This window comes from Sciurus vulgaris (genome assembly GCF_902686455.1).
Source record: "Sciurus vulgaris genome assembly, chromosome: 8".
NCBI lineage: Eukaryota > Metazoa > Chordata > Mammalia > Rodentia > Sciuridae > Sciurus > Sciurus vulgaris.
Window position 1 is genome coordinate 30,099,095 of NC_136468.1, and position 26,108 is coordinate 30,125,202.

Consider the following 26,108-nt stretch of genomic DNA (forward strand, 5'->3'; position numbering starts at 1 on the left):
TTCTTTTTAAGGGTTGATTTCTTCTAGATAGTCATCTGTTTACTATTATGTGCTTAATTTGCCTATGCTTATTTATTTTCATCCTGTTTGGAATTTCTTTATGTCATGAGCCTAAGAATGTATGATTGTTGGGCTGGGGAGATAGCTCAGCTGGTAGAGTGCTTGCCTTGCAAGCACAAGGCCCTGAGTTTGATCCCCAGTACCGAAAAAAGAAAAAACAAAACAAAAAAAAAAGAATCTATGATTGTTGTGAATTCTTGATAATTCTTAACTACCGTCTCACATAAATATTTCCTTTACTCCATTTTCTTTAATCATCACTTTCTGCCAGTTCACTCTAGTTTTAAAAATCTTGTTAGACACATGTCAGCTTTTTTCATACTGTTCAGGCTTATAGTTTGTGAGGAGAATTTTAAAATGCATATGCATGTGGACTGCCAGTGGTGGATAAAATATTGTATGTTATGTTATTTCTTGCTTAGCATTACACAAATTTCAGAAAATTTAGAATGAGTGTGAATATTTGATGCTAGTATTTGCATTTAATTTTATAGTTGAATTTCAGACTGTAGATTAGGTGATTTATCTAAGAACATAAATTAAGGAGACAAAAATAAGTTTGTTCTTTCAAATGAACTAATTCCTTTAATATCTTTTGCTTCAAAATATTTATGGATATTGACATGTGCTATAGTGTGAGACTGCATTCCCCCAACACCCAATTCTTAAATTTAAGTCCTAACCCTTTGTACCTCATAGTGTGGCTATATTTGGAGACAGTCCTTTTAAAGAGGTAATTAAGAAAAAAGTGAGATAATTTGGATGAGCCTTAATCCAGTATGACTGGTGTCCTTATGATACCGCCGTTTATGGGTGAAGAATTCTGCTTCCTCTAATGTTGAAGTTTGAACACTAGAGAAGCACACCAAGGCAAGCATATTAAGCAGGTTTTATTTAAAAGTAGTAATAATACAGACTTCTCCTGGGAGGGAGAAGGAGGCCATGGCTGATGTTCTAGAATCCCAAGAAGTGAGAGCACCCTACACCTTTTATAGGATAAGGTCTCTTTTGTTCTCCAATTTTGTCCCCTCTTATCTCTCCTTCCTGCCTTCTTGACTAGGCCCGGTTTTGCAGGCAAGATGTAAAAAGTGAGAAGTGGATGGGGCAGGGGGAGGGCCAAAATGATTCAGCCAGGCAAGGGCCCAGGGGACATTGATTAGCAGCTCCTTGCCTGCAGTCCTCGATAAGGGCAGGTAAATTTGGTAATCAATGGGCTCCAGAGATCCTTGATATTCCATTCTCCCTGGGGCAGTCTCCAACTTCCAGAGGCAGATGACTTTCATGGCCTCCATTTTTTGGATTTGACCTGATCCCCTATTTCTACACTAACTGCCTGCCTGTTCTGGCTTCACTTATAAGAAGAGATTAGGGCAGAGACATGTATAGAGAGAAGATTATATGAAGACACTAGAAGACAGTGACTATCAGAAGAGAGGCCTCAGAAAAAAATCAACCCTGCCAACACTTTCATCTTGGATTTACAGCTTCCAGAACTGTGAGGAAATAAATTTCTGTTCTTTAAACCATGCAGTTTGTGGTACTTTGTTACCGCAGCTTTAGCAAACTAATATAGCATCTCAATTTTTCTCTAGGGAACATATTTTTATGAAAGGGGGAAGACCTCTTGTGTTCATATGTCTTCCCTGTATAGTTTTGGAAACTGTCAGTCAGATACAGAATCTCTTTTGTTCAACTGTTTCTGTCCTGTGTTTTTCTATTCCTTATAGGTACTTAGGACATGCTATTTTTCTATTGGCATGTTCTATCTCTTCCGATAGATTATTATATTCATCTAATGAAGAATTTTATTAGAATTAAGATCCATTATTAATTTGGTTGAATTGTTTACTATCAAAACATCATACCAATAATTAAGTATATTTGAAAGTACAGTTATATATCTACTTGCATATATATACATAGGATTTAAGGATATATATGGGAGAGTAGTATGTTGCTGTTTGAGATTTCCAGGATAGCTTAAATAATGACCTAGTGGCCTACATTTTTATAGGTTCTAAAAGTTTCTAATGTTACACTAGAAAATAAAATAGGCTTACTAATATAATTTTCATTTGCTTTTTGGGAATATCTATATAATCCTATGAGATAAATATTCTTGGTTATTATTTCCACAGGCAAGCAATTTTCTCTTCATTCATAAACTGCCTTTTGGTATATGAATTTTGTCATATTTCTTAAGTTCTTTTGGTCATAAAGCTACTTTAAAATATCAAACTCATCAATCATAGATTTCCTGGACTTCCAGAATATAATTTGACTCTCAAATTCACAATTCTTTTGCTGAGCATTATTTAGCTTTTAAATTTACAGATCCTCTTGCTGGACAGATCTAGCTGCACAGTGTTTGAATAACATATTCCTGATAAAGGACAGAGTGGATTTTTATAAAGAACATGACTGGCAACTCCTTGACCTGATCAGGATAATTTCAAGTTGAAATTTGAGAAGAGAAAGAAAGAGCTTGATAAAACTACTAAACTAGGTATCATGAAAGGCAGTGGTTATAAAAGGAGGGCCAAAAACAGCATTATGGCTTCTGGGATTTACCTTCTACCTCACGGAGATATTGGTGTTAATGTAAATCTGAAATTTTAATACAAGGCAAATACATTTTCTAGCTATATGAATTTATATAAATGTACTACATCCTGAAATATTCCTGCAGCTTGATGAGTAAGTAGTCATGTCTGGAATGTAACAGTGGGAAGGAACATATATTTCATTGAATCATATCTAATGGAAGACAAGGGAACATAATCTTATGGCAAGAAGATTTCTTCCCAAAGGAAGTCTTTAAACATAATGGTGAAAATGTTGGGCTATGGGGTGATGATAAATGGAAAAAAAAAAAAAAAAAGCAGAAATTCTGTTCTTATGGAACCAGGGTTTTATTTCGTAAATACAGGATTGAACAATTTAATTTCTAAGGTTCTCTCCAACACTATTCTCTGTTAATACAAATAAGGTTGACATTTTTGAAAAGTGGATGAAAAAGTTTTCTTTCCCAAATGTCTTATGTATAAGAATTGAGCAGAGCCGGGTGTAGTGGCACAAACCTGTAATATCAGTGACTTGGGAGGCTGAGACAGGAGAGTCGCAAGTTCAAAGCCAGCCTCAGCAATTTAGCAAGGCCCTAAGCAACTTTGTGAGATCCCATTTCAAAATAAATGATAAAGAAAAAGGGCTGGGGAATGTGGCTTGGTGGTTAAGTTCCTCTGGGTTCAATCCCTGGCAAAAAAAAAAAAAAAAAGAATTGAATGGAACATTTCTTAAATTATATATATCTGAGATCAGAAATTTTGATTTGGTTATGAAGTAGGACCTAGCAATCCATATTTTCTGATGTATTAACTTTGAGGATTCAGTTTATTCTTTACATAAAGTGAGTTTATTAAAATATTATTCTTTTGCATTTTATGATTTGGTCTTGGAATATATATAATATGAGAATCTTTATTGGAAGTAAATAATGCTTTAAAATATAAATATTTTTATAATGTAAGTAGAGTAAATGCAATGACTTCGTGACATTACTTTATAACATTTGCTACTGTAACTTAGGATTTTGTGAAGAAAGGGAAAGTGGTACATAAGTGAATGGGGGCAGTAACCGAAGTCAGCAGTTCTACATGAATCTGTCATTCTAGATCCTCAGGGAAGGAGATACTAAGGTGGAGTAAGAAGTGAGAGATAAAGGGAGAGAAGCAGGGGAAAGCATGGGAAATATTTAGATGGCTGTTGAGATCTGACACTGTAGAAGTTGAGTGAAGGAAAACGGATGGGGTTTGTGATAGCGTTCCCAGTAACTCTAAGCCAGTCCAATGGTCAACTCTGATATGACAGAAAACACAGCCAGGCCCTGGCTCCCTCAGAGTTGTCAGTCAGGAACGTCTTTGTGGACCGTGTGGCCTCTGCTCATCTGAAGTGCTGGAACTGTCAGCTCCCCTCCACTCCTCCTGACAGGCACCCTCCTGAAGAGAGAGTCCACATTCATGACTGCCACATTTTTTTTTTTTTTTATGTTGAGGAGTGCGTATGTGTACTTGGAGGCATAATTTGACGTTGTCTGTGACGATTTTCTTTGGCTTTTGTGTTTGTTTCCTGTTACTTTTATTGTTTTAAGTCTCTCTGATTCCATTTGGTCCCACACATTATTTTCCCCTTTACACATCAGGTGTATGACATGAATGATTCTATTCATGTATAATTTTGTTTAAATTGATTAAAAAAAGAAATACCCTTTGTCAGGATGCGATGGTTAAAAACTACTTTGTAAGGATATAGGATTTTAATAACTCAAGAGTCTTTCATGTTATTCCTCTAGTCTGGCATCAAGAAGAACTTTCTCGGATTAACCAGTATCTCACTGGAGCTGAAAGGAAGGCTGCTTTGTGTGAACTTTTGGAAAAAGAGACCCAGATAATTGCTTCCATTGGGAGACACAGACACATTGCTTGTTTGGATAGACAGGAATCAGCAATACAAGCTTTTTTGGATAAGGTTAGTGAAGAAACTATTATTTAAATATGAATGTATCTGGAGTTTAAAAATGTATAATAATGATCTAAAGGAGAGCCTTCTATTGTAAGAATTTGCATGAATTTTGCTTAGCATTTTGGTGGCATATTTCTCTAAGTTCTGTATATTTACGTCTTCTGATACAGCTTCTAGATGTTAGCTGCAGCTTACAATAAAGATTGATAAGTAACACAAAAGGAACATGTTCTTCACTAAAGGGATTTGACCATGAAGGAAAAGTCAGAGACAGCTTCCTTGTGTCTCTGTTTGTTTAGATTTAGGCTGGCTGTGTGAAGTAGAAAAGTTGCACACTCTGATGAAACACATAGTATGAAAATCACAGAACCTCAGGGTTTGGGGTACTCTGACAGTGGGCAGCCTGGGGAAAATGACTCAAGTCTGGTGTCTTACTTTGGGCTCACTACACCATCAACTGACCAGAAGGATAGATGATTATTGAAAACCATGAACAAATTGAGTTAAGGGGAAAACTAAAGTAATTACCCTATTGTGGTCAATCTGCCTGTTTGATATTGAATAGCTTGTTTCCATAGTAACACAATTCCTTTTATAAACCTTATCTTTGCAAACAATTAAAAGTCAATCCAGCCAGAAGGATGAATTTCTCCAAGAGATTAGCCTGTAGTGCTTCTAGTTTTGTGGTTCTTATTTATTTTTTTGAGAACATTTGCTCTTAAAAACCATATGTATCTTTTGGTATTTTACATGCCCTCTTCTTATTTTACTAGTACACTTTTCTACTTGATCTCAGTTTATCTTTGGCTGTTGCAACAGTTCCAGGTCCAGGCCAGACCCATAGGAGCTTTCAGACCATCTTTGCAGTTTCCTGCTAGCATTGCTCTTTGGATACCACAAGAGTGCACCTCAAGGTGATATGGCAACCCGAAGTCGTATCATCTCTCCATCTTTTGCCTCCCTCGCCTCCATACCTATTTTTTAGCACTGGTATGACCTATCTCAGGGATGTTTTATCATCTACTCATTTGTTCTAGACAGATGCCTGGTGGGTACTCTTTCTTCCCCATCTGGCTACAAACCTATTTTTCCTATTACTTTAATATCTCCTTAATACTTCATATTCTCCATTTTTTTCCTTTCCAAACCGACTATCACTGAGTATAGGGAAATGACTCTGTTGTGGCATCCTGATGATTTTGCCTGTAACCAATAGGCCACACAGGGAAAGACTTGGAGCACAGCTAATGTGATTCTTGTCAGAATGCCTCTGGATCCTGCTGGAACATGAAAGGATGGGCTAGCAGCTCTCTCTCCTGCCTCTCCATTTCCCCTGAAAGAATGTCACAAGATAGGCCTTGCCTTTCCTCGTCTACGAGATCAATACTCATTTGATTGAATCTGAATTTTATTCTCACCTGGATTACTTTATGTTTCCAAATTGGACCATTGCCTCCAGTCTAACTTCTCAGTTCCCTCCTCCAACACCTGCACCATTGCCATAGTGACCTCACTAAACACACCTCTGATCCCGTCCTTCCCCACTGCCCTGAGAGAGCGATGCTTCTCCTGGCCTGTGACATCTCCCTCATCACTGTCGTTTCACTGCCGTCATACATGCTGCCCCAGCCATGCCCCATTACTTGCATATCCCCAGAAAGACCATGTCCTTTTGATACTTTTGCATCTGAGGCTGCCTCTACATGAAACGCCCTTTCTCTCCTTCTGTAGTATCCAACTACTCACGCTGTAAAACAGGCTCATATGTCCCTTTGCAGAAAGGACCTGCCGATTCTCCTGCTAGCCCGTGGGACTGTGTCTCACTCTTGTCTTTGTATGCAGTGGCCATGTTTTGTTGTCTCTGTTGAATGTCTCTATTGAATTCTTCCTAGATTCTGCACTTCTTAAGGCAGGAGATGTCTTTCATCTCTATATCCTTATATCTTAGTACATCCCTTATCACAGTATCAAGAAATGTTTGTGCAGGATGACAGGGAGGACAACTAAGGGATAGAAACAATGGCGTGCAATTTTACATTTTGAACATAATCAAGAAATTATGTAATGTAGACACTGTCATTTAAAATTCTTGAATATCTTTTTCTGAGAAAGAAGACTACTGTAGGGAAAGCCATAATACTCATATATATTTTCATATTTCAAACGAAACTTCTTCTGTTAGCAGATTGCTTTTACTTGCATCTAAGCTTCAGCTCAGGAAGCTGTATTCTGACATGTCTGATTGTTAATCTCACCAGACAAAACAGTGTGGACCCAGGCAACATGAGTGTTTGGGTCATGAGGCTTCCAAGTGCTGGTGGGCAGGAAGTTGGGTGGCACATACCCTTTTTTACTTGAGGCTGGTGCTTCTCCAGAATTTCCCATGTGTGCTATCATTGCTACTTTTAATTTCCTATTAGCTGCTGTAAATTTTGCTGTTCTAAATACTTATACAATGCCTGTTCCTCTTTATGTGATGACTGTCTCACATTCCAGTCCCCATGTCCAAGCACCATCTCTAAACATTTTTTGAAATTATATAGAGTTCATCAGTGGGTCAAAGCCCAAGATATGAAAGTGACTTCAGAGCCAATTGATTACCCTGATCCCTTCTCATGAAGTATGGCACATTAAGAGGTCTTTATGTAAATTTCATCTAAAAAGATTAAGATGGAGAAATTTTGTTTACAAGAATTCTGGTGAGGAAGGAAGATCCGTTTTGTTGTTTTTGTTTTTAATACTTGATAGGTTCTTGATGTAGAATTTTAGGTCCTAAAGAATTCTGAGTATAAGATGACTTGCTGTGTGTCAGGAAAACAGGAAGTTTTTGATTTTTGTTTTGTACTGTTTTTTTTTTTTTTTTTTTTTTTTTTTTTTTTTTTTTTTTTTTTTTTTTTCGGAAGGGGATAAAGAACCAGATAAGTAAGCTGGATTTCTTGTTCAGGCTGATGCAAGGTAGCACACAGGGAAGAAAGGTCAGAAGATTGAGGGAAAAATGTAAATGTTAGCCACAAGAAATCAAAGGAAGTCTTTTTGTGGGTCATAGATTTCAGAATCGGAGTTCTCACCCCAGATAAGAAACCAGTTGATCTCAATTCCCAGGCTAAATTCAAAGGCTAATTTTGACCAAAGTGTTATGCTGGGTAAGAAAAACAATATAATGGAACAGTTACACCTGAGAACAATCCCCAGTGTATTTTTATAATCTAATTAAGTTTTGGAAATATAGACTGATTTTTAGCCTGTTGCAGTAAATTAAAAACTTGATGCTACTCTAATGCAAAATAATTATTATCTTTTTGTATATGATGCCATACTAAACATCTGAAAATCAAATAAATTTTATAGTATATTGTTGTAACTACTTTTACAAGATGTATTCTTCCTTATTACTGTCCACCTCCCCTATGATATGCCTGGTGTTGTCTCTGATATTCAGGCAGAATCAGTGTTGATTTCATAATGTTGGTTGAAGGAACTTCTTATTCTATAGGATTTTTTTTTTTTTTCCTGACACTAGGGATTGAACTCAGGGTCACATGGCCACTGAGCCGCATCCCCAACCTTATTTTGTATTTTTGTGTTTTATTTAGATATGGGGTCTCACCGAGTTGCTTAGTGTATTGCCTTTGAACTTGTGATCCTTCTGCTTCAGCCTCCTGAGCCACAGGGATTACAGGCATGCACCACTACACCTGGCTGGGGTATTTTTTTAATTGCTAAGAAAAATAGCTTAAAATTAACCCCTGAAGCTAGATGAGGGCATGTTTTTTTTTTTTTTTTTTTTTTTTTTTTTTTCCCAGAATTCAAAACTAATGAACAACCAGAGACATATTGCAAATATTCAGATCTATATTTAGCACCATAACATACAGATACTTAAACAGAAATGCTTACTTTCCTCTAGTTTAAAAATAACTTTAGAAAATTATATTTTATTTCTTGGTTTTAGTTTAAATTCACTGAGTCCAAGAACTTTGTGGTCCATTGAACCAATATTTTATCTTTTATCTTTTTATCCTGAACGTAGAATATCTCTGAATAATGAATGATATGATTTAAAATTGATCCAACCACGGAATTAAACTAGTAAGTTATAATCGTTTCCTTGCTGTTTTCATTCTTCATAAATGACTTACTCTAGAGATTTTTTGAAACATTAAATAACTTGTAATTTTAACATACCAAACATTGACTTCCACAGGTTATCAGATATTAAAAACTTATAGGTTGACAGAGGTAAAGACATTCAAGTAAAAAATTTTGAAAGAAAAATCATCAGCTGGTTTCTAGTGTGTCCTTGGTGCTCTTTACCCACACTGCATCAAGAGATCATTTGAATTTTATAAGAGTTTTTCCCTAGAATATGGGCCACTTATTTCTTTGATTCTCTTTGATTCATACACCACTTCTTACAGCTGCAAGCTTAAAAAACTACAATTCATGTTAGCTGTGCCACTTAAATGCTTTTTTTTTTTCATACTCAGGTTGCCAGCAGCTAATGGGACAGGAAAATGCATCCAGCTCTTTCTGAGCATTGCATTAAACAGGGGTGTTGCTGTGGAGGAACAAAACCCCTTTGCTGTATAAAAGAAAGGTTGATCACCACCCAGTAGCTCTTGAGGGGTTAAGCTTGTGCTCGCTTTGTGTCCTTAGGGACTTGAGAATTAATCTAGGAGGAAGAAAAGGCCCACTCTCACAGTGTGGTCATTTCTTCTCCTTTGTGGAGGCCCGCTGCTCTCAAGGTTTTTGTTATCTTTCCACCTTCCCTTCCCTGAAATGTGTCTTCCTGCTGTTCTTCTGTTCCTCTATCTCAGGGTCTGTGCTGTCTCATTTGTTGGCAGCTAAATGGAATTTATAACGCTTCATTTTCTGCAGCAATTTAAGAACATGATTGTTGTACATTTCTTATTATAGCCAAAGCATTCAAAGAAAAAAGGAAGTAGGAAAGAGAAATAAGCAAAGTTGACATTTTTGTGCATCAGAGTAAAAAACACCTGAAGACCAAAAATCAAAGAAGCTTACTGTTGAAGACCAAGTTATCAGTATTGGCAGAAATACACCCAAGAATAAAATCATCTTTGCAAAACAGATTTTTTAATATCTTCTCCTTGCCAGCTCTCGGGAACTTAAACTTCAAATCTGGGATTCTTTGGTTTTGTCACTCAGTTCTCTTTAATCTGACTAACTCCTAGCTATTCAGTTTTCCTCTTAGGTACAGTTTTCTTTTCACCAGTCAGGTGGTTTATACCAACCCACAGTTACTTACTAATCTGCAGTCATTAATCTCATTCACTCTTTCTTTTAATTATTTATTTTTTTCTTACCTTTTCATGCCATAAGATTTGAGATTTCTTGACATCAGGACAGTATTTTATTTACTCAATGTCTAGTATTCAACTATTGTTTAGTACACACAGTAAATATTTGTTGAATGAATGAAGAAATGAATACTTTCGGCTCTGAGAAATATACAGAATTATATGAGGAATTTATAATGTTTTGGGAGAAATGGAAACAATAATCATAAAAAGTTATAGAACGAGTTGAATCCAGCTTATATTGACCTGAGTGACTGAGATCTGTCCCTCCATGCTTGTGTGTTTGAGTGATTCTACAGGTGTAATAGGATTTCAGGTATGTTATTGGCTCAAACCCTCATATTAGATGAATCTTTATGAATAAGATAGGGTTTGAATTCAAAATTGAAGAGTAAGAAGGTTTGAATATAAAACATATTTGGAAAGAAAACAAATATTATCATGTTGTACTGGATTCCATAGGGCCAAAAACTTGGAGGGAAGGTAGAATTAAATCAAAACATCAACTGAAAAAAAAAAGTATAGATAAAGTAGACATTTCATAAAAGCATTTTAAGGATTATTACAAATGAAGTAAGTTACCAACCTGCAGAGAAAAAGGTATTGTCTATGTTACTGGTAGAAAGGAAATTACATTTCCACCCTGAGAAAAATTCTGTGCAAAGATTAATATATTAGCTGTACTTTAGAATACTGCAGAACTAGACACAGCCTAAGCTTGCTTATTCCTTCAAATTTTTAAAAAGAGTTTTGGAACCAGTGTTGTACTTCAGTAACGTGCTGAGTTACTGAGTTATAACCAAACAAAGCTATATCCATTTAAAAGGATTTTATTTCTAAGTGATAATAATTAAATAATAAAATATTTTATTGTGCTATTTCCTTTTCATAATTCTTTAATCAATTTTACATGATTTTATCAATCTGCTAATTAATAATACATTATTTAATATTATCTTTATGATCTCATATAAATTAATTACAGGGCTGTAGCTTCTCATTTATTGTAGTAAAACTAGAATTGGGAGTTTAAAGTTTCTAGTGAAGTTCCCTACCTGTGAACTACATTTATTTTCACTTTGACCAGAATATGCGGCCATTATTTTGAAACTATCAAATGCAGTTGTTTGGAAGTGGTAACTTTTTAGTTATCAATGTAATTTAGCTAACATAAAATGTAAAAAATTAAAGGTAAATTGGCGTTTTAACTAAAAAATTCTTGATAACACTGACCTTCTGAATAACTGCCTTATATTATGTCTCCATTTGGTTATTCTACATTCCTAATGATTTGCTCCCACACATATATATTCTCTTTAAATTTCAAATTAAATTTAGGATTTAAAGGACTGTAGATATGGCATAATTGAGCATAAATTGGGGTCCTTATGAACTTCATAGCAAATACCAGTTAACCTACAAAAACTTCTGAGCATTTGAACAGCGAGGGTTAGTAACATAGTATTGTTTCTGAAAGATTATAATCAGGGAAAGAAACTGAGCAACTTTTTACTGTAAGGAGAAGAGCAGATAGATAGTAAGTTATCACTGTGAGATTTCTTAGGTGACTGCATCCTCTCCTAAAAGGAGAGGAACAGAAGCAGTGGCAAACACAGAAGCCCCATCATTACAGATTATCCTGGTGTCCTCTTAGTCTGAAAGAACTTCTTCTATGTCCTGTCTCTGGTCTTTGACCTCCTCTCCTAGAAATCTTTAAGTGAGCTTCAAGGCAAGTGAAGTCCATCTTTGGCCCTTAGCTCAGGAGGAGGCTAGTTGGAAATAGGAAGTGAGAATTTTAGCTAGCATCTAGGTTGCAGGGACCACAGCACTGCTAAGGTAAAATGCAGATTTCCCCTCAGATTCATGGCAGATTGGTTCCAGGACCGCCTAGTGGATACCAAAATCTATAGTTGCTCAAGTCCCTTATATAAAATGACATAATATTTGTATTTAAGCTATGTATACCTTCCTGTGTACTTTAAATCTCTAGATTACTTATGATACCCAATGCAATGTAAATACTATGAAAATAGTTGTTACACTTTGTGTTTAGAGCATAATGACAAGAAAAAGAAAAGGTATGTATATTCAAGTACACATTTTTTGTTTCTTCTAATTAGTTATGCATGACAGCAGAGTGCATTTCAATTCATTGTACACGAATGGAACACAACTTTTCATTTCTCTGGTTGTACATGATTTGAGTCATACCATTCATGCGATCACACATGTACCAAGGGTAATGATAAATGATATCCATCTAATTGCATCATCTTTCCCACCCCCGGCCCCTTCCCTCCCCCCACTCCCCTCTGCCCAATTCAGTTTCTCCATTCTTCCCTTGTCCACCCCGCCCCCACCCCCCCCCCACCCATTATGGATCAGCATGTACTTATCAGAGAAAACATTTTGCTTTTGATTTTTTGGGATTGACTTATTTCACTTAGCACGATATTCTCCAACTCTGTTCACTTACTGGCAAATGCCATAATTTTATTCTCCTTTAAGGTTGAGTACTATTCCATTGTGTATATATGCCACAGTTTCTTTATCCATTCGTCTATCAAAGGTCATCTATTTTGGTTCCACAGTTTAGCTGTGAATTGAGCTGTTATGAACATTGATGTGTCTGTGTCACTGTAGTGTGCTGATCTTAAGTCCTTTGTGTAGAAGTAAGAGTGGAATAACTGGGTCAAATGGCAGGTCCATTCTAAGTTTTCAAAGGAGGTCTCCATACTGCTTTCCAGAGTGGTTCCACCAATATGCAGTCCCACCAGCAATGCATGAGTGTGCCTTTTTCCCCACATCCTCACTGACATTTATTGTTGCTTGTATTCTTGATAATTGCCATTCTGACTGGAATGAGATGATATCTTAGAGTAGTTTTGATTTACATTTCCCTAATTACTAGAGATGTTGAGCATTTTTTCATATATTTGTTGATCAATTGTATATCTTCTTCTGTAAAGTGTCTGTTCCTTAGCCCATTTATTGATTGGGTTATTTGGGTTTTTTTTTGGTGTTAAGTTATTTGAGTTCTTTATATATCCTGGAGATTAGTGCTCTACTTCATGTGCACATGGTAAAGATTTTCTCCCATTCTGTAGGCTCTCTCTTCACGTTATTAATTGTTTCCTTTACTGAGAAGAAGCTTCTTAGTTTGAATTCATCCCAATTATTGATTCTTGATTTTATTTCTTGTGCTTTAGGAGTCTTTTTAAGGAAGTCAGATCCTAAGCTGACATGATGAAGATTTGGGCCTCCATTTTCTTCTATTAGGTGCAGGGTCTCTGGTCTAATTCCTAGGTCCTTGATCCACTTTGAGTAGAGTTTCATGCAGGGTGAGAGGGGTTTAATTTCATTTTGCTGCATTAGAATTTCCAGTTTTCTCAGCATCTCATTTGTTGAAGAGGCTATCTTTTCTCCAATTTAAGTTTTTGGCACCTTTGTCTAGTATGAGACAACTGTATTTATGTGGGTTTGTCTCCGCAGACACATTTTTTTAAAACAATATTTTTTGATCTGTGGTTGGTTAAATCTGAGTATATGGAACCCACAGATAAATAAGACTTACTGTATAGTTGTTTCACTGTGAACACCTGCTTTTTGAAGAATTTTGAACTTGTTATAGATTTATTTTTGTGTAGGACCCCACAACATAAAGTCATACAATCCCTTTTTTGGTATATCTTTAGGTCTGAAAACATTGAAGACTGTTACAACTGTTCCACAAAAGTTGTCTTCAATTGGCAAGGCATTATCAAGACACATTAATTTTATACCCTCAACATAATTGAACTAAGCAGATAATTTTTTTTTTTTTTTTAACATTCTTAGTATATGCCCTCTGTCCCTACCATGGGGGCTAATGAGGTAATTCTGCATACCCATAAAGACATTCAGCATACCAATTAGAGCAAGTTGGTTGTAAATTCTGAAACCTGTAGAAGAGTCTTCTATTTTATTGAAAGAACAGCTCATTTTTTCCTAAAATGTTTTATATTAGCCCGATCTACAAATTCTTCAATTAATTTTCTTAAGTTTTATGCTTTTAGTTATAAATGACATTAGGGTAAACTTTCAGTGGAAGGAATAAAATTGTTATTTTTAGCCTTTAAATATAATTCTAAACACAATATTATTTTCAAGTGTTCAGCTCCAAAGACATGGAGAAGAGCTGATGGCCAAACAATTGAGATGGATACCCAGTTCACCATCAGAGCCAGAGAACTGCAGAACATCTATAAGTGCATTATTCTGAAAACGCTCTCTCAAGATGAGAGACTGGATATACTTTTAACACTTAAACACACTGTGAAGGTATGTTAACTTTTTCTTAGTTTTGGGGTAGACTTCAATATCAATAATAAAAATTAGCTGAATAGCAATATAAGCAAAGTATTTTGCATTAAGAAGTTATATTTTTAATAAATATTCTCTTATGTATTTTATTAACAACTATGTTTTGATATAATTTGGGAAAGTTATGGTTTATTAATTAATATTTACCTACAAGCTCTTTAAATATATATTATGATAATAAAATGTAAGCGTAGCTTAATGAATATTCAAAATGTAAAAATATCTATGCAGTACATGCAAATGTCAGCAAATAAATAGCATGAGATGAATAGTTAACTCATTTCCACAAAACAGCAATTAATATCTACATTTTTGGACATTTTTCAATGAAAATCTATTTTTAAAGGTTTTAAAGAAGCATCTCTAAGTATTTTTTTAATCTTTTTGTCTTCCATTATTGACTTCTGTTTTTAATTCTGCTTTTAATAAAAACAAAGTTAGTGGATGCCACAGGTCAAGTTTCCTAAAGAAACAGACTCTGAGATGGGGGTGTGTGTTTAGAAGTTCACTGGAGAGTGCTCTCAGGATCACTAGTGTGAGGCAGGATTGGGCAGATGGGGAAGTTCACCAGCTGTAAAATCTCTGCAATGCTGTCAGCCAGTCTCTCTGGGAATTCTGAAGCTGGGTTGGCCCTCCAGAGTAGTGCTGAATTGAGGCAAGGGGCAGGGCTTTTTACTCCCACATGGACCTTCTATTGGATGTAAGCAGACACAGGAAAAGAAGTGTGATTTTGGATGAGGCATCTCTTTCTCAGAGTGTGATAAGACTCAGAAAGACAAGTAGCAGGGGCTGGGGTTGTGGCTCAGTGGTAGAGCACTTGCGTAGCACATGTGAGGCACTGGGTTGGATCCTCAGCACCCATAAAAATAAAGAAAGAAATAAATGGTATTGTGTCCACCTACAACTAAAAAAATATTGAGAAGAAAGATAAGTAGCACATGTTTTGTCTCATATGTGGAATCTCAGTGTGTTAACGAAGATATGAAAATAGAAGGGACCTTTCAGCAAAAGGGAAGGGGATACGAGAAGTGGGGAAATAGGGAGAGTGAATGTGGTCAAATTAAGTTATATGCATTTATCAAATTGGCACAATGAAACCTGGTATTCTGTACAATTAATATGTACTAAGAACTATAATAGTAAAAACAGAGAGAGGCATTCTCACTCAGTTGAGAGTTGTGGGTCCATGACTCACCAGGAGGGGGAGTGTGCGAGCTGCAGGTCTGCATGTAGCACAAACTGCTGCTTGATACACTTGCTTCATGTAAGTGTGGGAAGTAGTTCCTCTGATTTGGATAAGCCCTTTCTTCCTGGGGAAAATTATAGGAGCAAGGTTAATGAGAACAACTGCAGCCCCTGTTGTAGACCTTGGCTTTAAGGCCACCACGGATACTCTTGTCTCTTTCCTCTGCTACCCATTTTAGATTTCCATTAACCTAGACTAGCACCTCGACTGGTATGGGTGGCCAATAATTTGGTTGACCCAATACTTCAGAGCTCTAGACTACAGGTCATTATGCTCTTCTCAGGCAGAGGCTTCTAGACTTCCATTTGCTGTCAAAATCAGGCTAGACATGCCTGCTGCCTGAGTGTCAAAAATATTCTTCCCTGTCCCCATTAGGTAGTAAGTGGGGCCAATTCTTCTTCCATCCTGTGTTTCCAGGACAGAGCAGTTTCAGAAGCTTCTGTATGGTCTTTTCCATCAGTATAATTTTAATCTACAGGTCAAAAGGTCAAGAGTAGAGTGGTGGTGCCAACTCCAAGTGCGCCATTCCGGCTATGAATTCGAGGACTAGGGAAACGAGTGCTGGATGTTCCTATGAACAATTTGTATCCATTAAGAGCTATATCTGAGCCAAGTTCCCATTTCTTTTTGTTCCCACATACCCCTGATTCTCAGAGGGTCCTGGGCCTTTATGTTTCCCAAACCCCATTAATTGGTCATTTGAGTCAGGGTGTCCTCAAAAAGAAAGCGTGACCTTAGATGAGGACAAGGCAGTTTCCCTTGGCTGTTGGTAGCTGTCTTCAGCCAAGATGACTGTCTTCAGGGGGGTGTGATCCCTGCAAAGGAGTGCTCTTCACTACCGTGTGCGTATTTTCTGTGTTCCTAAAGGGGAATCTCCAGGATCATTAGCTCATTGGTGCTCTTCAATTATATAGCTCAACTTGAAGGTAATATTTTAAAGCAAATAAATGGGTAGTTCAATGCAAAATATTTGGTTTCTGAATTGTGCTCTGAGTTCTTGAAGATAATAAGACACTGTCAACTGCTCCCTTCGCTTATGAAATAGAGATATCATTGTTTCTGAATGATCATCTGTATTAACTAAAGTTTGTACATAAGCGATGGATTGAATATCTACATAGTCAATCAGTCTGGGTTGTCAATCGACTCAAATTACCAGAGCATATGGGTATAGATATCCTAATGATAACTGGTAGTTCATTTTAAATAACAACTGAAAAAAGATTTCCATCATGTTTAGGTCCATCTAAGTGAGCCACATGATTGCAAACTTGAGAATTTTCAAACATAACTCTTGGATACCTCAGGTGGATTCTTTGCCCCCTTACTGCTAAGTATGCTAATTCTTTTGAGAAGAAACTGGACCAAGACACACGACACTCTTAAAATACATTAAATAGCTGAGTAGCTGGTTCTTCTTGGGAGACAGGTTCCCGCAGGTATCTTGCGTTTCTGCCTGTCCTGAGAGCAGAGACATTCGCTGCTTTTGTTCTGGACTGCCTTCTCAAAGATCTTTGTGTAGTGATCAGCCTTGACAGGTAAAGCGACTTAGGTGGAGAGGGGAAGCACTAGGCGCAGAGGCAAGAACTAAACATAACATTTGTAAAGGGCAATAGAAGGACCAATTTGGCAAAAAGAGAGATAGGGAATACAGTAAAAATCCTACCTGACATAATTTGGAGTGGTACCCAGTTAATTAAAGAGTCCAAGGATGAATTCAAAAGATAACTCATGCATATTAATACCTTTAACCTAAAATATTCAGATGTATATATTTTAACAATATTTTGATGGAGGATTAAGGTAGTTAAGTATGACTTAAATTCTGACTCCATTTATGACTGCACAACATTAAATAAATTACTTAGTCTTTCTGAAAATTAGTTTTCTGATTAGTAAAATTAGTCACTTTGAGAATATGTCTATGTGTACACATCTATCCACATATATATAGATATATACATATTTAATGCTTCACTGATAGGGAGCCCTCCATAAATAATAGGTTTTATTTTGATGACAATTACTAATACAGAATCGTAAACCTAAGTGTACATTATAATCTCCTAGGGAGCTTGAGAGAGAAAGAGATCATGAAGGTATGTGAGAATAAATGAGAGTGATGTCTAGGCCTCATTTTAGGGCAGTTCAACTAGACCCTCAAGTGTGAAGACAATATCAAAATCTCCCCAGATCCTTCTAAGGTGCCTCCAGAGTGAAGGACCACTGACAGACTCTTATATTAGCTTTACCAAGTTGCATGGTAAGAAGCATGAAAGAGCATTGTTCTACTGCTGCTCACTGTCTCTGACTCTTCATGCAGACTGTATCATCTGATTTTCTTCTGGGCAGTTGGAGGAAACTACTTCTGTTTTACTACTTACAAATATGCCTTAAACCTGGCACTCTTACCTGGGCTTTCTTATATATCTGCACTCAGTATTATCACTTTATTAAATATTGTAACTATAATAAACATGCAGAAAAACACATAGGGTGTATAGTTTAGCAGGTGTTAAGCAGGGCAACATCCCATGTCCCCCTTTCCCACCTCACTGCAGTCCTCTTGTCTGCCAGAACTAACTGCCATGCTGACTTGCATGTAGTCATTTCCTTGTTTATTCTTCAGTTTTACCACCTCTGTGTGAACAGTGTGATTTAGTGTTATTTATTTTTGAATTTTCTTAAATTATACTGTATTGTTTTATATCTTGCTTATTTTGCTTAAAATTACTTTGTGAGATTTAAGCATGGTATTTTATGCTGTAGTTCATTCATTTCCATAAATTAGATAATATTCCATTGTATGAATAAATGGTAATTTGCTGAGGCAATCAGTTTGTTAATGGGTGTTACTTATTTCTAGTTTTTGGCTACTGTGAACAATAGCCCCAGACATATGCATTTCTTTGAGACACATGAGTATGATAACTGTGCATATCAACTCTACTATTAGATAATGCTAATTTTTTCCTGAATTGGTTATAACAATTTCTACTTCTATCAGTATTGTATCATTTCTCTTGAAATGTAGCTTCTGGTTTGGTTGGGAAGTAAATTTGAAAACAGTGATTTTTAAAATTTTATACTCTGTTTGTATAGGAACATGAATGTAAACTGACCCAGGAAATCCTAGAACTGATTGACAGAGAAGTTGACCTCATGATGAGAGGAGTCAAACCCCATAACCTTGAAGGACTCAGAAAAAGAATTGCAACACTCTTTTTTCACTATATTAAAATACCTCTGTTTAATCCTGAAGTTGCAAGACATCTGAAGGTACTCTTTTTTTTCCCCCTGTATTCCTTTCTTAGAATCCTAGATGCAATATGTTAAATTGGAAGATGTTCAGAATTTTGGCTTTAATTCTTCATTTGGAATTTATGGGGAAGACCACTTTATTGGTGAAACTTGCTTTGAATGATTAGCATGTTGATGAACTAAACATACTCATTTGCCTTCTATGTCTGTGCTTCCAGCCTTGAATTTTTCTCATAGTAACTGAACTAGTTTTCCAGTTGAGAATTACATAATGTTGAATTCATCTAACATCTCACACCTTGATGCACACATGCATGTTTCCACCTGGAATGCTCTGCTGTTTCACCAACCAACTCCCACTCATTTTATGGATTCAACTCTCTTTCATGTCCTCTCCTTCATGAGGTCAGGGAGAGTTAAACATTTCATTTCTTAGATTGCATGTTGCACCTTATTTATCTTCCCTAAAATACTTACCACGTAGCCATAATGATTAGTGAACAGACCCATATAGATATCCTGAGGGAAATCCAAATGTGAATTGTGTTTGAATTAAACTATCTTTTCCAACTCTGGCATGCTTTGGCTTCTGGGGGATTTTGTGGTCCTAAGCCAAGATAAGTACCTTATTGCTTTCATACTGTGAAAAATTATTTAAAACACTTTCAATAAATTGGGACTAAGGGGAGGGGACTGCCAAAGAATTATATGTTGTGTTTTATTTCAATAATTATTTTTAGAGTTGTAATCTAAGGAGCTGACTAAACATCTTTGTAGCTTTTTGACAAAACAGAATCTCAATATTTAGACAAATCCTTTAGAAGAATAAAAATTATTTAATTTTTATGTTCTTTCTTTTTATTTTTTTCTAAGACCTTAATTATATTGCTGAAAGCATATTAAATTATAATGAAAGTCCAAGAGAAAAGTTGCTTGCTGTATTATTTAAATCAGTGTTTGATTTGTCCATGTTAATTTCTAGTCCTTCTATAGACTAATGCAGTTCATACATATTCACAACAAACTTAGAGGGAATTTTCAAATTCTGTACTTCCCATGTTATTTTATTCATATTTTAAATTTGCCTTTGGCACTCTTTTTGGTGAGTTTTGACAAATGTGTAAAGCCACTAACAGTGCAGTCTAGGTAATGAATAGTCCTGTCACCCCAGAGAATTCCTTTCTAGTCAGCACTTTCCTGACCCCCCAACCTTGGCAAACCCTGACCGACCTGCACATTATTTCCATAGTTTGATCTGTTCCGGAATGTCACATAAGTGGAATCATGCTATCATGGAATTATATGTAGTCTTTTGAGACTGACTCTCTGGATTAGCATATTACTTTTGAGATTCACCTATGCTTTGGAGTGTATAGTAGTCTGATACTATAGCTGAGCGACTGTCTTATTGTCTGTATATACATGAGTGTATTTATTTATCCTTTTTTTCAGTAAGGGAAGTTTTGAATTTGTAATTCTGGACTTTTATGAATAAAAACGTATAAATACTTGATTATAAGTTTGGGGTAAATTTATTGCAATTAAATAACTGGGAGTAATTAAGTAATTATTGAGCCACATGATAGATGCATATATACATTTATAATAGACTGCTAAACTTTTCTCCAAACTAGTAGTACGAGGTTGAATTCTCAACTGCAGTATTTACGGGAGTTCTAGTTATGTCATATCCTTGTCAGTACTTGGAATTATCAGTTTTTAACTTTGAGAAGTCTAACAAATTGTGTAGTGGTGTCTTATATTTTAATTTTTATTTCCTTAATAACTAATAATAGGCATTAAACTAATGCTTAATAATATTGAACATCTTTTCATATCCATTTTGCCTTACGTAGACTTTATGATGAAGTATCTGCACATATCTTTTACCAACCCCCTTCTTTTTTATGGTTGGGTGGTTTTCTCTTTATTAAATTTTGAGAATTTAAAAAATATATTCTGTATTTAAGTTTCATGTCAGACATGTGATTTGAAAATATTTTCTCTCATTCTGTGGTGTTTTCATTCTCCTAGTAGTATTTTTAACAGAGGAGTTTTTATAATAAGGTTCAATTTACCAATTAAAAAAAATGGATCTTGCTTTTGGTTTATTATTTAAGAAATCTTTGTCTAATGTCAAAGGTCACAAGAATTTTCGTCTGTTTTTTACTTTATAATTTTGACATTTTAAGTTTTACAATTAGGGCTGTCATCCATTCTCAGATTAGCTAAGGATATTTTCTAATTTTGTTTTGCAAATTGTCCCCTCTCCCCATTTTTTAAAGACAGTTCTTCACTGAATTGTCTTGGCTCCTTTGTTAAATATAATTGATCACTTTCTCCCACTTCTGGCCAAGATGAAGTAACTTGAAGTTACTAAAATGTAAAAAGGAGAACTGATGTTTTTTAAGACACCAGGAAATGAAGGAGTGTGGTTCCTGAGAGGAAACAAATGAGCAGTCCTACAGTAGCCTCATTTTACTGCCTTGAAAGACTGTCCATGCTACTATTCAAACAGAGAGGATTCCTTGGGTTGTAGAGAGAGATCAAGACTCTTGTTGGTCCCTGAGATCAACACTGCTGAAATTTGCAGGACACAGGGCTACAAATGAGGGAACTGCCCAGATAATGAACTCTGGAGATGCCCTTTATCTGGTTAAAGAATGTCTCTTAAATTCCTGATTTGTTGATAGTGGTTTTGCTTTTGATTTGTTTGTTTAAATATGGGATAGATACTGAATTTATCAAATATATTTTTCTTGCATTCATGGAGATGACCATACTTTTCTTCCTCCTATTATAATATTTTGTTCCTCATCTCCCTTCCTCACTTTGATTTCCTACTCTTGAATCCCTTGAGGCAATCAGTGTTTATAACATGGTGTGCAGTCTTTCCTACCTTATTTGATGCTCATGCAAACAGCAGTTGAAGTTGTGATTGAATTCAGTAACCTAGAAGCAACTTAGATCATTTCTGAGCACCTAGAATATCTGCTTAAATCTTGAATTGAAACCAATATATTTAATTCCACAAGAGTAACTCATATGCTAGTTTTATCTACTTATTTTTAACTTATTCAAGTACAAACATTTTCTGTGTGTATAGTGTTACGTTAGGTCTGAGAGTACAATTGTAGAGCAGGAGGCAAATGCTCCAGAATGCTGTGGAATCAGAGGAGGAATTCTCCAAAGCTCATGCATGTCATGGAAAAGAGAAGCTGTGTTTTCTAATGTGGGAAGTCAGTATTTCTTTTGTTGATTTCTGTTCCTATAGAAAGTTCTGGAAAGGAAATAGACTTGGGAATACTGATCATTTGGATGACATATAAATCCACTGGAGTAGAAGGTAGTATAGCAAAATTGGGGATTTGATTTTTCATCCTCAAACAGCATAGAAATAAAATTTGGAAAAATGTGTATGCCCTCATATGCAGGAACAATTTAAAAAGTGGGAAAGGACAGCTGTTTTAGAGCAAATAGAGAAGCAGATACACTGTGCAATAATCAAGCAATTCTGTGGTCTGTTACCACAATACTATAGTATATGCTCATAAAAATATCCTAATTTACCCTAAAAATAACACACCTGGATAAATTATATTCTGTATGCTCTAATTTTAAAGAAGGGAAATTTATAATATTTCATAAAGAATTCTACCAAACAAAATTAAAACAAGCTTTTTTGACCCAAGATGAGGTAAACTTAGAAATGATGCCAAAAAGGCTATATCCAAAGGACTTAAAATCAGCATACTACAGAGATGTAGCCACATCCATGTTCATAGCTGCTCAATTCACAATAGCCAGATTGTGGAACCAACCTAGATGCCCTTCAGTTGATTAATGGAGAAAGAAACTGTGGTATATATATACAATGGAATATTACTCTGCCATAAAGAATAATAAAATTATGGCATTTGCAGGCAAATGGATGAAATTGGAGGATATCATGCTAAGTGAGATAAGCCAATCTCAAAAAACCAAAGGATGAATGATCTCACTGATAAGCAGATGATGACACATAATGGGGGTGGGAGGGAGGCAAGAATGGAGGAAGGAGGGACTACATAGAGGAAAAAGAGGGGTGGGGGGTGGGGGGAGAAGGGAAAAATAACAGAATGAATCAAACACCATTACCCTTTGTAAATGTATGATTACACAAATGGTATGCTTCTACTTCATGTACAGAGAAACAGCATGTATCCCATTTGTTTACAATAAAAATAAATTGAAAAAAAAAAGAAAATGATGCCAAAAAGGAATTTCTAATTCCTCAAAAATATTTAATTAATCACTATTTAAAGAATATGTAAAATTGATCAAATAGATTATTCTAAATAACTTCTATCAAATAAATTCAACCTATAACCCATTTAATTTTTAATCAAATTTAAAATTGCTTCTCTGTTTACATAAAAACAAAATATTTGACTCATGCCTTTGTAAAAATATTCATTAGAACAAAAGATTTAAGATTTTTTTCTACTCTAGGGCAAATCTTTGGATTATCTTTGCTTCTAATTTTTTGGAATGCATGCTTTAATATCTCAAACTACAATCTAGGATTTTAAAAAATATTACTGACTTTAAAAAAGAGTGACTCATTGTACATTTTCAGTTTGCCTAGTGGGACGAGAACTTGTAGAAATACCACTAATCCTTCCCGCCACCCCCAGGTGACACTGTTTTCTGGATAAATCACTCAGTATTCTCTGGAGAGTTCTTACACAGTAAAATTATGTAGCTTAGTTTAATCAGAGTTCTTGGCCATCATAAGCCTAATAGGGTTAAGTTGTCATCTTGCACAGTTTCAGGTGGGTAGAGAATATTTTCCCATGGTAATGGTCTATCATTCCATCAAGGAGAGGTGTGCTAACTGGTTTTCATGAAGCTGAATGATGTAATGTCTAGTTTAATTCCTAGGAGGCAAGAAGATAAGACTAAGTTAATAGATTTCAGAACAAGAACCAAGAAATGTTGTCTTTGAGTTCTTTGATTATATGTCTAGATCACTCTTCTTTGCTCCAGAAGAATTAACTATCTTTTTAATGTGTATGTTATCCTCTCCTAAAAATTATTAGTCAGGGGGGGCAATGACATTTTCAAAGAATATTACTCTTCAGAAATATGGAACATTTAGGAAAAGTAAAGCAGACTAGAGGGGGCGGTGCAGAAACAGATGATCAGAACAAAGTAAATCATAAGATTGATGTGGTCAATATTATAAATCTACCTTCAGTAAGAGAAAAAAGGCAAGTGAACATTGATGCCTGTTTTCTTCTTTATAAAAATTATTTTGAGGGCTGGTGATGTAGGTCAGTGGTAGAGTACTTGCCTAGCGTGTGTGAGGCACTGGGGTTCCATCTCCGCACTGAAAACAAAAAACAACAAAACTATATTTTTGAAAGTTTCATATATCAAATGCCAACTGTGTTGCTGCTTAATCTTTCCTCTCATGGAGGCCAGAAGTACAGATGCATCATAAATTAGGAAAGACTGGCTTATGTAAGTCTTCATTCAGTTTGTGTTGAAAGTGTTCTCCCTCCCTTCCTCTCCCCCTCCCTCCCTTCCTCCTTCTTTCTTTCATGGTACTTCAGCCCATAAAGAACTATTGGGTTGATTCTTCTAAAGTGGAATTACTTCCTCACTGCTTTAGAAGTAGAGTTTCAAATTTTGAAAATTGATCATTAACAAATCCAAATTCATATTTTAAATACATGAAATGAGAAGAATAATTGGCTTAGTGGGCTTTTATTTATATGTGAGACTAGCTATTGCCTATAGAAACAATTAAGTAAAATAGAATAAAAATATAAACTCTTTTCAAATAAGTGCTAAAAGACTCTGTCCAGCATTTTTTTCCTGTCAGTTTTCTAGTGGTTTGCCACATATTTGTAGGGGTTATGAATAATACAGATTTTTAATATTTTGACAGGGTAAATGAATAATGCTTGGAATTTAAACTTTGTATAGATTAGTAAGTTAAGGGGAAATATGACTTTTTAAATTAACCAATTTTTTTTAACTCGTTCTAAACATTAGTGCACAGTGCTTCTGATGAGTGTATGGCCTGATTTTTGCACCTTGCTTTTTATTTTTCTTTTCCTGCTATTTAGGTCCCTCAAGACCCACTGAAATTTTACAAGAAGATTCACTTCTGCCGCAATTGCCAGCTCTATTTGCCTTCTACGGAATTTGCCATCTCAACCACCTCCCAGCACATATACCGGTGTCGCCACTGCACCAGCCTTGAGAATGAGGCGAAGCAACGAGAAGCATTTTTGAAGTACAAGTGTTTACTGCAACGGCTCTACGCTTCAGAAGCTGATTATGATGATAACTCTCAGATTGCTTTCTTGATGCAGGTATGGTCAAGAGGGGGCGCCAGTCACGGCTGAAATGTGTCTGTCAAGGAGGATGTCTTGACAGGAAGTGCATGCAGTTGAAGGTATTCTTGGTTGGGAAATACCACCCCCTGATTTCCGAATGTGGACGACGATTCCAGCCCTGAGTTGTATGTGTAGAGGTGTTCTTGGTATCTAAGGGCTATGCTGTGCTCTGGGGATGCACTGGTGGACCAGACCCTCTATCTTAGAAAAGATAGACGTCATAAAGTAGGACAAGTCTCTGTGACAGCGGATAACAGTGTTATGAAGAGCAGTGTGGGGCACTATGCAGGGTTTAAAAAGGGAACTTGAGCTAATGTGTGGGCCAGAAAAGGCTTCCCTGAAGATACAACCTACAGGAAGAGAAAGAAGAATGAGTGGGAGTGAATCTGGTGACCACGACGAACCAAGGGTCACAGGCCTGGAAACAGCATTCAGGAAGACCAAGGGCCAGAGGTGGCACTGTGTGGTGGCATCAGAGATGGCAGGCAGTGCGGCATCTGATTTTTAGATGAGGGAAATATAACACACTTAATGCTGTTGGGAAAAATGCAGTACAGAGAGAAAGAGAACGAGAGAGAGAGCAAGAGAGAGAAGGAGGGAGAGAGTGGGGGAGAGAGAGAGAGAGATGAAAGACACAGGGGCAGGATGTTGGAGGAAGCATAACAAATTTTGAATTCTACTTCAACAGGCGTGTCTTTAGACACGCTATATAACTCATATGCTCCTCAACCTACTTGCCTGTAAAGTGGGGATATTAATAGTACCCATTCAGAGAGCAATTACAATGATTAAAAGAATTAATATTAAAAGAATAGAGGACAAAGTAGAGAATTGTTTAAATAAAATAAATGTGTGAAAAAAGAGATCATGATGTGCAACATAGCTTGTAGATTTCCCTTTGTTAGGACAAGCATCATCTCCTCTGTTGAATTTATGTATTTGTTTATTTAT

General features: G+C 36.0%; 1 protein-coding gene across 2 annotated transcripts in view; it reads left to right on the forward strand.

The window, feature by feature from the left end:
* IQUB (IQ motif and ubiquitin domain containing) overlaps positions 1-26,108 on the forward strand; it is a 208,667-nt gene that overhangs the window by 51,773 nt on the left and 130,786 nt on the right. For both annotated transcript variants that reach the window (XM_079149847.1, XM_079149846.1), the window contains exons 8-11: positions 4,409-4,584; positions 14,049-14,219; positions 18,610-18,786; positions 24,885-25,133. In XM_079149847.1, coding sequence (XP_079005973.1) covers positions 4,409-4,584; positions 14,049-14,219; positions 18,610-18,786; positions 24,885-25,133 — 773 coding nt within the window. The remainder of the gene's footprint in view (positions 1-4,408; positions 4,585-14,048; positions 14,220-18,609; positions 18,787-24,884; positions 25,134-26,108) is intronic.